This window comes from Eublepharis macularius, chromosome 8 (assembly GCF_028583425.1).
Source record: "Eublepharis macularius isolate TG4126 chromosome 8, MPM_Emac_v1.0, whole genome shotgun sequence".
Classification (NCBI taxonomy): Eukaryota; Metazoa; Chordata; class Lepidosauria; order Squamata; family Eublepharidae; genus Eublepharis; species Eublepharis macularius.
This window is the reverse complement of record NC_072797.1, coordinates 48,804,478-48,819,223: the sequence shown is the minus strand read 5'-3', so window position 1 is coordinate 48,819,223 and position 14,746 is coordinate 48,804,478. Positions and strand designations below refer to the sequence as shown.

At 41.9% G+C, this 14,746-nt stretch overlaps 1 protein-coding gene across 1 annotated transcript in view; it reads right to left on the bottom strand.

The window, feature by feature from the left end:
* The window catches only part of RASA1 (RAS p21 protein activator 1), a 95,068-nt gene that overhangs the window by 1,783 nt on the left and 78,539 nt on the right, over window positions 1-14,746 (bottom strand). The window contains exons 21-24 of the mRNA XM_054986470.1: window positions 14,649-14,716; window positions 5,834-5,922; window positions 4,348-4,425; window positions 2,719-2,853 (exon numbers count right to left, since the gene is read on the bottom strand). Of these exons, the coding sequence (XP_054842445.1) occupies window positions 2,719-2,853; window positions 4,348-4,425; window positions 5,834-5,922; window positions 14,649-14,716 (370 nt within the window). The remainder of the gene's footprint in view (window positions 1-2,718; window positions 2,854-4,347; window positions 4,426-5,833; window positions 5,923-14,648; window positions 14,717-14,746) is intronic.

Sequence of the window (14,746 nt, the reverse complement as noted above, 5' to 3'; positions counted from 1 at the left end):
ATACTTTCACACTGTCTGAACGTGATATGCTATTTTCATTGTCCTTAGCTTGCAAGCAATGCTCTCGAATATGCAAAGAAAAGATATCAACTAGTTTAAAAGTTGAAAGTTACACATCTAAGATACACACAATTTGTTCAAAAAAAAAGCTTGTGAACCTATTGAGAAAGTAAAGAATTAATTCCCTTGCAAACATGAATAAAATGAATTAGAAGATGGTTTAGTGAAGACATCTTAATTTTGGGGGAAAGCCCAAATATTAAATATTCCTAATTCTTGACACTTGTGATTTTATAACACTTTTTTGCATGGTTCTCAAGCACCACACTGCTTTACTGTCTGGAGTGCACAAATCCTACATGCAGAAAAACAATGTGGACGAATTAAAACAGTAGTTTGGTGTAGTGGTTAAGAGCGCGGGACTCTAATATGGAGAACCTGGTTTGATTCCCCACTCCTCCACTTGAAGCCAGCTGGGTGACCTTGAGCTAGTCACAGTTCTCTGGAGCTCTCTCAGCCCCACCCACCTCACAGGGTGTTTTGTTGTGGGGATAATAATGACATACTTTGTAAACCTCTCTGAGTGGGCATTAAGTTGTCCTGAAGGGCGATATATAAATCGCATGTTATTATTAGTTAAAGAGTTCCAAGAGCAACTTTTCTTAAGGAAATGTTTAATGTCTGAAGTCAAGTTTAATTAAACTCTGTATCATACATAAAAATCTGGACAAGCTGCAAAATCACATTCTCCTTCTGAGGCGGAGGACATCTTGATGGGTGATTCCCACCCTCTAGTCAGGGAGGCAGGAACAAGTTTTCTACTTCCTGTCTTCCTAGTGGGAGTCACCCTTTCTTTCGATTTCATTCCTGCCTCAACAGGAAGAGCAGCTTCATCCATGTGCTGCCTTGCCTTTCAACTGTTTTTCTTCCTTTCCTTCGCTTCTACTTTCCAGGTTTCACATCCACACATGGAATAGCTACATCTAACTGCATGGAGAGCGAGAGAGACTCTTGGCTAGGTTATACTCAAGAAGTAACCAACATACTACTGGCCTCTAGGAGACAGTCCACTAACAGGATATATAATGCATCATAAAAACCCTTCACAGGAGATTCAATAGAAAAAGGGGTTAATGTCATGAAACCCCAAACCATATCCATTCTATACTTCCTACACGTTGCTCATGCAAGTGGTCTCAGAGCCTCAATCTTAAGATGTCCGGTCACAGTCTTAACAACAGTACTGCCGTAGTACTAGGGTCTGAGTCTGTCCAGATGCCTCACGTATGTAGCTCCCTCAAGTGTGATACTCTGAAGGATCCGCCACAGGTTCACCAATTTCTGACTTGGAAAATGCATAGAGTTCTGTATGCTGTTACTAGACACCCCTTCGAGAGCCTGTCAAGGAAATTCTTTCCTCAACGCAGTTACATCTGCAAGAAGGGTATTGGAACTGGGTACCCTGTTAATTAGCTTGAGCTACGTATCTTACACAAGGACAAAGTGGTCCTGAGAACAGATCCTACCTTCATACCAAAAGTGATCTCTCCCACAGATCACTGGAATTCTGTCTACTATCAGCTGATCAAATACTTTTCATCCCAAAGGAGAAATGTGGCATGATTTGGACATAAAGACTTATTCTAAAAGCATTTCTTTATAGAACAGAGCAAATCTGGAAAACAGCTTCCTTACCTATCTCTATATCCTCACCATATAAAGGAATGAGGATGTCTACATCTGCCATTATCAGTAACCCCAAGGCATGCATCATCGAAGCACACAAAATTCAAAAACTAGACATACCAGCTAGGATTACTACTAACTCAATATGAAGTGTTGCACCAGCGCAGCATTTTCCAGACATGCTACAGTTAAGAGATTTGCAAGGCAGCTACTTGGTCGTCTGTATCTACCTTTGTCAAACACTATAAGCTGAACACTTACGACTCAGCTGATGCAGCGTTTGGCAGAAGAGTATTACAACATATCTTATAACCAGATGACTGACCCACCTAGAAAGTAGGGACACTGCTCTGGGAGGTCCCATCAAGATGTCCTCTGCCTCAGAGGGAGAACGGACCACTGGATACTCACCGTGAAGGTCCTTCTCCTCTGAGGAAAGGAGGACATCTTGCCCCTCCCAAAGTCATTGACTTTTCACTCTCTTCTGCCTGACAAATTTACTTCCTGTCCTTAACATGTTTGTTCTCACCTTTCTCCTTGTTACTCAATTCTAGAGTGTCGTATTCATAATTATGACGCTATGAACTGCTTTCAGAGTTGCCAAAACTGAAAGGGTGACTCCCACTAGGAAGACAGGAAGTAGGAAACTTGTTCCTGCCTCCCTGACTAGAGGGTGGGAATCACCCATCAAGATGTCATCCTTTCCTCAGAGGAGAAGGACCCTTCACGGTGAGTATCCAATGGTCCGTTTTACAATCCAAGTGGAGATAATATACTGAATGCTGTATTTTTTCCCTAAGAAATTTAGGTCTTATTTTATTTTGCTGTGGTATACTTTTTGTGTCTTGAGGTAATGATATGTTTAAGGTAATGTAATGCTTGAATTTATAGCACACCAGAGTGTTTGCTCTAAACTGAAGGTGCAAGAGTTGGAGCTCCTCTCCTAATGTTTTCTATAAAATAAATACAACTAGCACATAATACAAAGAGAAAACTATGTAAAAGAAACCCCTCTTTTAACATATCTGTTACCTGCATCGCCCCACGCTCATTACTGAGTGTTCGAAGCTCATCTGAATGTGCCACACAGATCTCATGCAGGGCTGCTAGATCACGAGACAAGTCAGTTCTAGAAGGCTCTGTAGTGTCTGGAAGTTCAGGTACATTCTTGAATAAGAATGATAAATACATATTTATAACAATCGCCTTCCATTAAAAAAAGTACAAAGAAAATTAAGTTGCGGAGAGTTACTGACACTTCTCCCCAAAACTTACATTTCCCACCCATGTGGACAATTAGTATAGCTGTTACCACTCTAGCTTCACCTGCAGGAAATTCAAAGTCTGATCAGCAAAGTGAATCCTAGGGTAAAATGGGAATCTTCCTATATAGGTAATGCAGTGGAGCTACCAACACATTGAAAAATGTTGTTCAATAGTGACGAGCAGCCATTATGAGAACTAGGGATATGCAAGGGAAATTTTCCATTCATCATTTTCCCAACCCTTGCAGTAGATCTTCTTGCAGGAAAGACACTTAACCCTCCACATACAAAGCATGCTCCTTCCTGGCAAGCAGATCTAATAATAAAGAAGGCAATGGTACCCAATCTGCTGCTCATCACAACTGGCTATGTGCCTTCAAAAATACAGTCAAAAATAGCAGCAAGGGTTTTCACATGTTGCTAAGATGTTAGGATGAAGTGAAGCATGCTAGCTCCTCTTCATGTGAATGTGTTGATACATTTTACATTACAATCCCACACCTTCCTGTAAGGGACTCAGTGGTACATATGTTCTCTCCCCATTTTATATTCTCAACATCCTGAAAGTTAGGATAGGTAGGCAGGTGAGTGAGAAACCCAAATGAAACTGTGTGTTCCATGGATGTGCACATTTGAACCTGGATGTGCCATGTCCTAGCCTGACTCTCTTCTAACCACTGCACCACACAAACTGAGCTCTTTCCATTATATCTTGCTCAGCCGTTACCTCACACAGACCTTAGAAGGGAAAGAAAGGCTAGATGTGAGCATAGCATCATGCCCCCCACGTAGAGAATTCCCTCTCTATACTTTCTCAATGGAAAGTAGTTTCCCATCCTTTGTTTTTTTCTGCAGAACAGAATCAGAGATGATAAGTTGATACTGTCACAGAAAGAAAGGGAAGGGCTGGGCCAAGAAAGTAATCAGACAATGGACAATCAGGTCCATCTCTCCCTTGCTATCCGCATAATCACACACTATCTGATGAACAAAGAAGGGCTAGAGTATACTCCCATCAACACCTGCCATTCTGAAACCAAAGTTAGCCAATATATCAGGAATACTTTGGGAGAGACGAATTCAAATTGTATTCTAAAACATAAGCAGCTTTGAAGAACCTATGACCAAAAGGCAGAGTATAAATCTAAAAATATAAACAGTACAATCTGATAAAATCAACAGCTAAACAGAACTTCACAAAGGAAGCCATATCCTAACACACTGCTTACAGTTTAGCAGTAAGTAGATTAGTTGTGTCTCAGAAACGTACCACAAAATGTTGAACTCTACCAATTCCAATCTGGATCCAGAATTTACTGCTTTAGAAATTAATTTTTAAAAGAGCTTATCTCTGTGGAATATATTTACCAGACACTGAAGAAATAAGAGTTCTTACCCCAAGTTCATCCAAAAACATGATCATACGGTGTTTGTTACTCTTAATGAAAGGATTCACACCTTCCATATAGGGTTCCTAAAAATTAAGATAATTAGACTTCATATTGGCTTATTCATCCTACAAGAACCAAATGAAACTTGTACATTATGTTCCAGAGGTGTATACAATAAGAAAAGTGAAATGCCATGAAGCTGCATATTTAAGGGTTAATGGAGGAAAACAATTTGAACATGGTCTTACATGCATCACCCAACTTAACTATTATGCCTTGGCAGTCCCAAGCATAGACCAGAAGCACAGGGTGAACACCAACTGAGGTACTACTTCCTAAAACCTCCTCATAAAATGTTGTTCCTACTTTCAAGGCCCATCTGTCTTTTTTTCCTCCCTGCCAACTCAAGAAAAATCCAAAAACTAATCAAGTTGCAAACCTTTATTTCCAATTCATCTATTATGTTACCTAAGCTGGCTTACTAACAAGTCAAGTGTGCCATGGCAACTAGAACTGGACCTGTCTATCAGATGGTGACTTAAGAACCACATTCTCCAACATGACTATAACCTGTCAGAAAGAAAAAAAATCTGTTCAGTTCAATGCTACCTGAACCAGTTAGCATTGAACTGCCCAAGATCTTCCTTCTTTGTCTTATCTGCTATTAGACTTCTTTGTGCCAACCCAGTAACTTAAGGAAACTCAGCATCATTAAGAGCGTTGTGTGTGGAAACAGTTTTTACTTGCACTGACACTTAATCATAGTTGAGGAAAACTGTTTATATTTGTTACAAAGCCGCAGCTGCCCTAAGAGAAAACAGTATGTATATGGAATATGAGAACTGTGAAAATGTGCTTGTGATTTCTCAGTTTCAAAAAAGACTTTATTCAGTCACCATCTATTAAGCAGTGTATTCTTGGTCTCAACCTCAACAATAAAAACAAGTTCTGGCCCGAGTTCTAATGACTTCTGGCTCAAATTGGGGGGGGGAGGGTAAGACAAAAGGAGGAGAAAGGAGAGAGAGAGATATAATGCTCACATATAAAGCCTTGCATTTTTGTTAAAACAATATCAAATTTGAGCAAAGATGAATGTGTTTTTGTTCAAGGCATTTAGAATCAACTGAGGCAAACCATCAATGAAAGTCAGTTGTGGCCACTGTTTTTATCTGTGTGCTTTTAAATATTAAACCTTCAAGGTTTTTATAAAGGAAATCTTCTGCATGCTACCACTGTACTATGCTTTGTCCTTCACCCTGTTTCAGATGCCAGTGTTGCGGGAGGATATGATTATATATGTGCCCTTCTGGAGAACTCCCCCCGCCCCCCACCATAAATCAGCCTCAGTTGATCTGTTCCCACACGCAAAACAGATTTAATGTACGTTTAGTTTCAGGAGGATAGCCATGTGGGTCTGCACTCAAAGAGCAAGAGCTGGGTGCTACATTGAGCAAATCTTAGTCAATGCTTGTTTTAAATAGTCATATTTACCTTAGCTCCAAACTCAACTAGATTAGCTAGGTTCTGCACAGACTTGGCGACCAGCGTCAGTGTTCTTGCAGCAGTAGGAGAAGGAGAATCTGAAATGAAAATCTGAAAATTGTAACTGTCAAGACTACAATATACTACAGTGGTTGGCAACTAAGTTGCAGGCCATGAGGATTCCTATAACCCAATCCATTTATTTTATATTAAAACTTTATATTCTGCCATTTCTGCACAGAGTTCAAGTCAGCTAACAACAGTATCAGTACAATGCATCACATACAAGGCTCATCAGTTAAAATACATATATATGAATGCATGCCTCTGGAACAAAAATGTCTTCATAGTCCTTTTAAAGGCCATTACTGATCTTACAAGCCTCCAGAGGGAGCTCATTCCATAGCAGTGGAGCAGCAATGAAACAGGCACCTGAACTGATGGTATCCAATTGCACCAGCACCAGCACTAAACTCTGTTCTGCAGAGCATAACTGTAACTGACATGTGAGTTCCTACAGGGAGAGGTGGTCCTTCAGATATGCAGATCACAAGCTCTGAAAGACGTTAAAAGGTAAGAACTAACACCTTGAGTTGGACCCAGGAGCAAACATGACTTTAAGAGCAGTATTATAACATGATGGCACACAAGCAGAACCAGCGGAAGCTTCCGGGTTGTCTAGTATAGCCCCATGAAGTTTACAGTAGACCAGTCTAGATGTTACACAAAGATAGCTCAGCACAGTTAAGTTAACATATCCAGGAGGGAGCAGCTCTTCTATCAACCCTGCAACCTGGTTTTTTTTTTTTTTAGTGGCAAGCTGGGATATAACAAGACACCTAAGCTCCTAAGAAAATCTGCTAGTGATATTGTCATATTATCCAATAAAAGCAAATCAGTTCTCCCCAAGGTTTCAAACTTTTCCACCAGCAATACCAGCTGCCTGGATTCAACTTAAGCTTGTTCCTCCATCCCATCTACTTGATGACAACATTGGTCAAATAGGAAGACTACAGTTTCTGGACATTTATCCAAAGACATGTAGCTGTGTGCCATTAACATATTGGAAATATCCAACTGGAAAGCATCAAATGATCTCATTCAGTAGGTGAACAAATATTAAACTCAAGACTCTAGATCTTTTAACTTAAATAAAGAACAGAAGACCGAAACTAGCAAGGAGTCATTCCTTTTATCTCCATCAACCTCTCCAGTTATTGTAAGATTATGGTCCATTGTATCTGCAGCAGACAGATTTAACAGCAATGACAGAATGTCTTTAGCAAGTTGTAAACAGAGGTCAACCACCAGAGCAACTATAAAGCAGTCTTTGTCCCACAGACAAGCCTAAAGATAAATTGAAGACAGTTAAGGAAAAATCATATATTAAGTACATGCTGCAGTTCTGCTACTACCCACTTAAGTCACCTTACCTAAAACGGGGAGATCTGAAATATGCCTATAAATTGCCATATCATCTTTGACCAATGACATTTTTCTTCAGTGAAGGTTTTACCACTACCTCCTTTAAAACTATGAACTATTCAAGTGATTTAATTCAATAAAGGGCCAAGGATCTTTCTTACAAGTGGTGGTTCACACAGCTTCAAGCACCCTTTCTACATCAAAGAGATCAAACCAAAACTATCCATAGAACTGTTACAAGCAGGTGTTTATGACACCTCTGGAAAGAAGATTCACATTGGCATCCAAATCTAACCAAATCACATATACTAGAACCAAAAATTAAAAAGTGTCTACATTCAACTAAGAATTGCTCTAGGCATTACGTGATCATGAATCATCGATTCTTGACCAATTTTGCAGAACATTATTCAGAGGATGCAATGGCAGCAGAGACAAACGGCTTAGCTACCATTCTCTGTGAGTCTTTCCCCTTTCACATATTCCAAGGGCAAACTATTGCCATTAGTGATTGCCTGTTCCTTCTAATAGGTTCCAGGGATAGATTGGGCATTTTACTTATTTACTGACCATAGTTCCCCACTGGGCACCTGTCTGACCTGGGGGAGAGTGTTTGGGGCTTGGTGATGGAGACCCTAGACTGATTATTCTGAGTGATTTCCACATTCATGCTGACAGTACCTTGTCTGTACCAACACTGTTGGCCAGTATATATCTTTCAGGTTGTGACAGGCCCCACCAGTAACAATGAGAAGCTCCTGGAAGTTACTGACATGAACCCCACTCTCAGATTGACCTTTTTGGCCTATGAGGCAGAATCTGGGTCCTTGGTTTACTATGGAGCTAGGCTACCTGAAGAAACTAGGAAAAGGGAGATGTCTCGAACAGCTTTGCCAGAAAACTTGAATCGATTCTGACAGTACTACAGAGCTCAAGACTCCATTCCTATAAATTAATGCTTTTATTTTGTTCTTCAAAACTCCCATCTTTAATCATATCAAATAAGGAGTGGTTTCACAGTCATGGTGTATTTCCCCAGCATCCTCTTAAAACTACTGTAGTAATCCCTCTTTTCAAAGTCCTCTGAAATTTCCCCTAAAAGAATCTAGATGATATAAAAATGATAGTAGCAGACCCTTAATAGTCAGGAGGCAGGCCCCTAAAGCCCCGGAGATCCCACTGATTGACTTAACTGATCCACCCATTTTACAAGAGGCCAGAAAAGTGCCTGATTCGCAAAGGATAAGGGAAACTCAAAACTGTACTCTAATACCCTCAAAGGATAATGATCTGGACACTGTCAATGAAAGCTTTTAAAATTCTTTTGAGACCCTCCCTTTTGAAGAACAGACCAATATTATTAAGAGATTTGAACAACTATGGGATCACTTGATTAAAGTTCAACAGAGGAATGCAACTAAATCGGCTAATAATAACAAGAATAACAATAATAATATTAAGAACTAGCTTGATACCCATGCTTCACTACGGTATTTAACTACGTTAAATCTAGTTATAATACTCATGAGTATGTAACAGTTTTTGGTTTGTGTTTTTTTCGTAGTATAATAGCATAGTACCCAGTTGTTCCTAATGTAGTTCAACCTCTCAGTCTCTATTTTGGCATACATGTCAATCAAAAATTGACTGAAGAGGGAGCGGAAGTACACCAGATGGTTGATCTCCCCTTGCCTGACCATTTATTTATTTATTTATTTATTTATTTATTCATTCATTCATTCATTCATTCATTTATTTATTGACATTTTTAGACCGCCCTCCCCGTCAGACGGGCTCAGGGCGGTTTGACAACAAATTAAAAACAGTAATTTTTTAATTTACTGCAGTAGGAGTAGAATTCCGCAGCGGAGACTGTCTTCTTGAGGGGCAACATGGTGTTGAGGTTGCGCTGAGGCAGGGCAGTGGGATACTCATCCTTGCCATGGCAGAACAGGAATGGGTACTGCAGGGCGTCATACAACTGGTGGATCTTGCTGATGTGGCACAGTGTGTTGCTGTGGCTGTGCTACACAATGTCTCACTGCTCAAATTGCTGACCAACAATCACCAGAACAACCTCATGTGCTGTTGGTGCGTTGAAATGACCTACATGAGCGTCAGCGTGTTTTTTATCTGCGGAGAAGATGACTTTAAATTTCTTGCAGGTTGGAGGTACCATGTCCAGGGTGGTCTCCAGGTCCTTTATGTAGCTGTTGACATCGTGTGGCATCCTCTGCAGTCGTTTGACCAATTCCTGTTTGACGTCGGAAAAGCTGCTGAACCTCAAGCACGATTCCTAAATAGTTTTGCAGGAATTGGGCTTCCTGTGGAGGTGTGGCCAGCAGACTTCTGACCAAGTGATACACCTGTCCCTGAACTTTGAAGGTCGGCATGAAGCTTTGTAGTAGCTGCTTGGCCCTGAATGATATCATGTTAAAGCAGTCATTATACTTCTGTACATGGTCCCTGAAATGGACATGGTCAGGGTGGCTACCCATTACCAGGCTGCAGAGAGGTTGGGGCAGAGGTTTGAAGGGCGGGAACTGCATGTTGCCATTGCTGCAACACATGCCAAGGGCCTCCTCCTTCCACTTAAGGTCATTGCAGTCCTTGCATTTGTGGGTCATGATACCCAGAGATTAAGTGCTGTCTGCCTCATAAGCTACATCAGGATCATATGCCATGCCTGATTGAGCCTTGACCTTCCATGGACGTGAGCGACTCTCTACTCATCTCCCAGGATTGCTTTGCTCACAGAGAGACTCTGCCACTCTGTGCACCTCAGAGTGATCTTGCTGGTACTTGGCCACCACTGCTCAGTGCACCACAGGAGTACAATGTGCATATTTCTTTGCCACATCTCCAAGTTGCTTACTCCTTTTAGCGTCAGTATATCTTGCACAACATCTGCTAGGAGGCTTCTTGGGGGCAGTAAGAGATGATGGCTGTGAGAGATGTCAGGTGGAGTTGGACTGAGGGAGGGGTGGTGAGGTAGTAGGGTTGCCAGGTCCAAGTTAGGAAATTCCCGGGGATTTGAGGGTGGCGCCTGGAGAGGGTGTGGTTTGAGAAAGGGGAGGAGCCTCAGTGGGGTATGATGCCATAGAGTTCACACTTCAGAGCAGCCATTTTCTCCAGGGAAACTGGTCTCAGTTGCCTGGAGACCAGCTGTAATTCTGAGAGATGTTCAGCTTCCACCTGGAGGCTAGCAAACCTATGTGGTGGACACTTTGGCAGGTTCATGTGAGAGACTCACACTGAAATGGCCCCTAGAAAAGTTGTGCACCATTTCCCCATGAACATTTAAAAACTCAGTTGCCAGTTTATATGAAGTCCCTATTCAGGAGTCTTGTACCGTCTTTCTTCAACTGTCGGCAGTTTCCTTGACCTGATTTTTATCTCAGAACACAGAGTTCCACAGCTGACCAGTCAGAGAGAGGGGGCGCAAGCAGGCAGGCCCCACAGTAGGGTTGCCAGGTCCTGGAGATTTTGGGGTTGGAGCCTGGATAGAGTGGGATTTGGGGAGGAGAGGGGCCCATGCTCTTATTTTTACATTGGCAGCACAACATGACCGGTTAAGATAAGAATTCAAGAGCACATGTCACAAATTAGAAGAGGGGTAGCAGAGGCTCCCCTGGTATCGCATTGGCAGACTAAGAGACATACTGTTGAGGACCTCAGGTTTTCGGTTTTAGAGATGATAAACAACCAGGGAAGTAGATCTCTACAAAGGATGCTGCTGCAGAGGGAGGTGAAATGGATCTTCAGTTTAAAAATGATGAATCCCTTGGATTTAAATAACGAGTGGGACCTTTCTTTTCTGTGAATGGGTTCCCTTTAAAATCTTAGATTCCAATTGGATGGTGGTAGAGTGTTCGATTTAAGGCATGGGATTGGTCCTTTCAATTATGCCAACATTGATGAATTAACTGCATAACCACAATGGTGAAAGGCAACAGCTTGTACACTTTATTGAAACTTGTATAGTAAGTGAAAATGTTCATTTATTGATGGGAGAAAAATTTATTGCTGGAAGAAAAACGTGCATATATCTGTATATATGTGTTTTCTTTATATCTAGTGAATTAATTTGCCCCTGCAGAAGCACTGTGTGAAAGTACTGTATGTGAAACGGAAGCGGCCGATTGTCCGTAGGGCAGCGACGTCTTCGAAGAGACGCTGATTGGAAGATTGGATATAATCACGGACAGTAGCTTGCCTTTGCACAGCACTCTTTGCACTTTATTTCCTATATGTTTACAGCTTATTTAGCACTTGCTATACTCAAGAGGGGTCGGTTCTTGACCTCAGTCATATTTAGGGTTACAAATCCTTTCAAACGGAACTGATGGAATGTTTGCGCCTTTGGACTTGTGAATTGTTGATCATTGTACATGTTTATGACTTTATGATATATATTACAATTTGTGTATGTAGTTTATGCACTTGGTGCACTTTGAATTTAAAGATATTTTCATAAAGTGATCTTGTAAATTGTTTAATTCTCTATGGGCGGTTCTTGTCTATTTCCCACAGTAGGGTTGCCAGGTCCTGGAGATTTTGGGGTTGGGGCCTGGATACAGTGGGCTTTGGGGAGGGGAGGGACCTCAGAATGGTATAATACCATATAGTCCACTCTCCAAAGCAGCCATTTTCTCCAGGGAAACAGATCTCTGTCACCTGGAGATCAGTTGTAATTCTGGGTGATCTCCAGCCACCCCTTGGGGGCTGGCAACCCTACTGAATTTTTAGGGGAATACTGGGAGGTGTATTTTACCTCAGGACTAGGGGTATGCATCCAACAAAGATTCGAGTATCCTGCTTTGGGTTTACTCGAAGCAGGAAAAAGCTTTGGAAAAACCCGAAATCCAAAGAGGCATGCTGCTTTGGATTCAGGTTTCTAAGTCGCTTTGGTATGCTCCATAAAGATTTAGAGCATACTGAAGTGATGGGGGAGGGAGAGGCCCACCCCATCCCTTAACCCCCCACCCCACTTATGGGGTCAGGCGGAAGGCTGGAGGCAATGCCGCATTGGCCATCAGAGAAGACCTTTCCTGCCGCTGCCGCGCAGCTGCTGCCGGCCGGCAGAGAGGGCCTTCCCTGCCGTCGTTGCTGTGCAGCCACAGCCGGCGCAGCCAGCTGGCCGGCAGAGAGGGCCACCGCCACCGGAGGCCAGCAGGGAGGTGGGAGGGCCGCCTCCTCCAGCATGGTGCCAGGTAAGTGGGGGTGGGAGGGTGAGGGTGGGGAATGGGTAAGTTTAAAGGGCCCTGCCACTTGCGAAAGGGCCCTTTAAACTTAACCACCGGGGTCCCGAAGCTTCCCAAAGCATTATGAATGCTTTGGGAATTGGGGTCAGCATGCTGGCCCCAATTTGGAAATACCAAAGCTTTCTGAATCAGGCCCAATTTGGGTATTTTACCAGCCCCCAGGGAAGCTGTATCCCTATGGGAAAACACATTTGACCCCTTTTTACCCCCTTAAGAGGTGAATTTCTTAAAATCCCTTCTACATCATGAAAGGAACGTTCTCCGCAAATTTCATGTTTCTAGGTCCAGGGGTTTGGGCTGGGTGTTGATAAGTCAGTCAGGACACTTGTCTTTATATATATATAGATGTAGAACTTGCTGCATCACAATCATACAATAAACCCCTTTCTAGAGAGACAAGCAAGCATCTTATGAAGAAACCAGAAGAAAGGGGAACTCCCTCCCCCAACTTCGCAAAGCCATGGGAGGAATTATTCCCTTGTAAAGAAACTTTCTCGTGGTCCTTCAACATCTAAATCTTCATTTCCAATCCCTCTTGAACCAAAAATTCAGATTTGCTCTGTGAATCCAAATGTTGCTTTTTCAGATGATCAAATTGAAAATGCTACTCCTGATAGTCAATGACAATCCACTTGTAGTAATATTAAAATACTAAGTTGGAATGTGGCCAGCTGGAACACCAAAAGTCTCTTTTCCGAAGTTAACTATTTCCTATCTACTTCTGACATTATCTCAATACACAAGACTTGGCTAAGTAACCCCATATCCTTCTCAGGATATATTATCTTCTTTAAAGAGGCCCAAAAGGGGGAGAATGGGGAGACGCCGAGAGGTGGGTTGACCTGCCTCATTTCATCTGCCCTTAATATTTCCGGATTGGAAGTGGTGGCCTCTTTTGACCTGACTTTGGCTGTCCTGATACCACTGGTTGACTTTTCTTTTATAATAATATCGACCTATATCACCCCAACTCAAAATAGACATGTTCTAACCACTTACTGGCCCTCCTTTTTGGAAATTTATGATAATCTCTCCCATCAGTTTAATAATTACTCAATTCTTATTGCTGGGGACCTCAACACTAGAGTGTCTGGTCCAAAATTGGCTAGGTTATGTGCTAGAAGATACTATCCCCTTATCTGTATAATAAGTTCCTCGCTTGCATGTCCGAATTCTGCTCCTTCAGCAATTTTACATGGAAGATACGGTAATAAACCCTATTCAGCTAGACTTTGCAAATGCGACATGGAAAAGGTCGATTCTTTGCCCCATATAATACTGGAATGCCCTTGTTATAATTCTTACCGTGAACTGTGAAATTACTCCTATCTTAAATAAACTACCCCCTACTGTACCAAAAGACAATATAGTCCCTTATTTGCTGGTGGATAGAGACTCAAGTATCTCTCTCCATATTTTCCTTAAAGAAATAAAGACTCCGTATCCACTGCTCAGGATCACTGGATCAAAGAAGCTTGAAAGAAAGAAAAGGAAGGAAGAGCTAATTGAAAGACTTGTAAAGAGGCAGTAACTGCGACAAAGAAATCCAATTTCTGCTACCCACCGCATCAACTAATTATCAGCAGCCCAGTTGTTTAAGGTATTTCAGCACCTTTTGACTCTGAGAATTTAAATTCTCAGGAACTGCTGATTAACTGTGATGCTTTTGTAAAGTATTTTTAATGAAAAAATCTCTCAAATATACTAATTTGGATGCTGGGTGTAATATAGTTGGGACTCTAGAAATGTCAAGTCCACCCTCTGGCCTGTTTATGGATCATTTTGATCCAGTTACTGTGAGGGATGTTGACAGGATCTTGGGATCTGCAAAGCCACCAGTACTCAGGATCCTTGTCCATCCTAGTTGGTACAGTCATGCAAGGATCACAAGTCTCCAGTGTCCAAGGTAAATCAATCACTGACTCAAGCACCTTTTCTCAGTCACGAAAACTGACTGAGATGATATGCTGGTTTGGAAAGCTGAGGTCTTGGAGGACAGTGAGCTTCCCACTTTTGATGGAACCTGGTTGACACCCACAGACTTAGTAAAGAGCCTAAGGGTTATACTGTACCCAGCATTACTACTGGAGAATCAAGTTACTACAGCTGCAATAATGTTGTTTAAAAGTGCTTACCCGAGATGATATTAAACATCCTTGGATTTAAAATGGCAGGGCAAATCAGCCGAAGGAAAACAAAGCCACTGAAAGAAGAAAAACAGCAACAGGTCTTT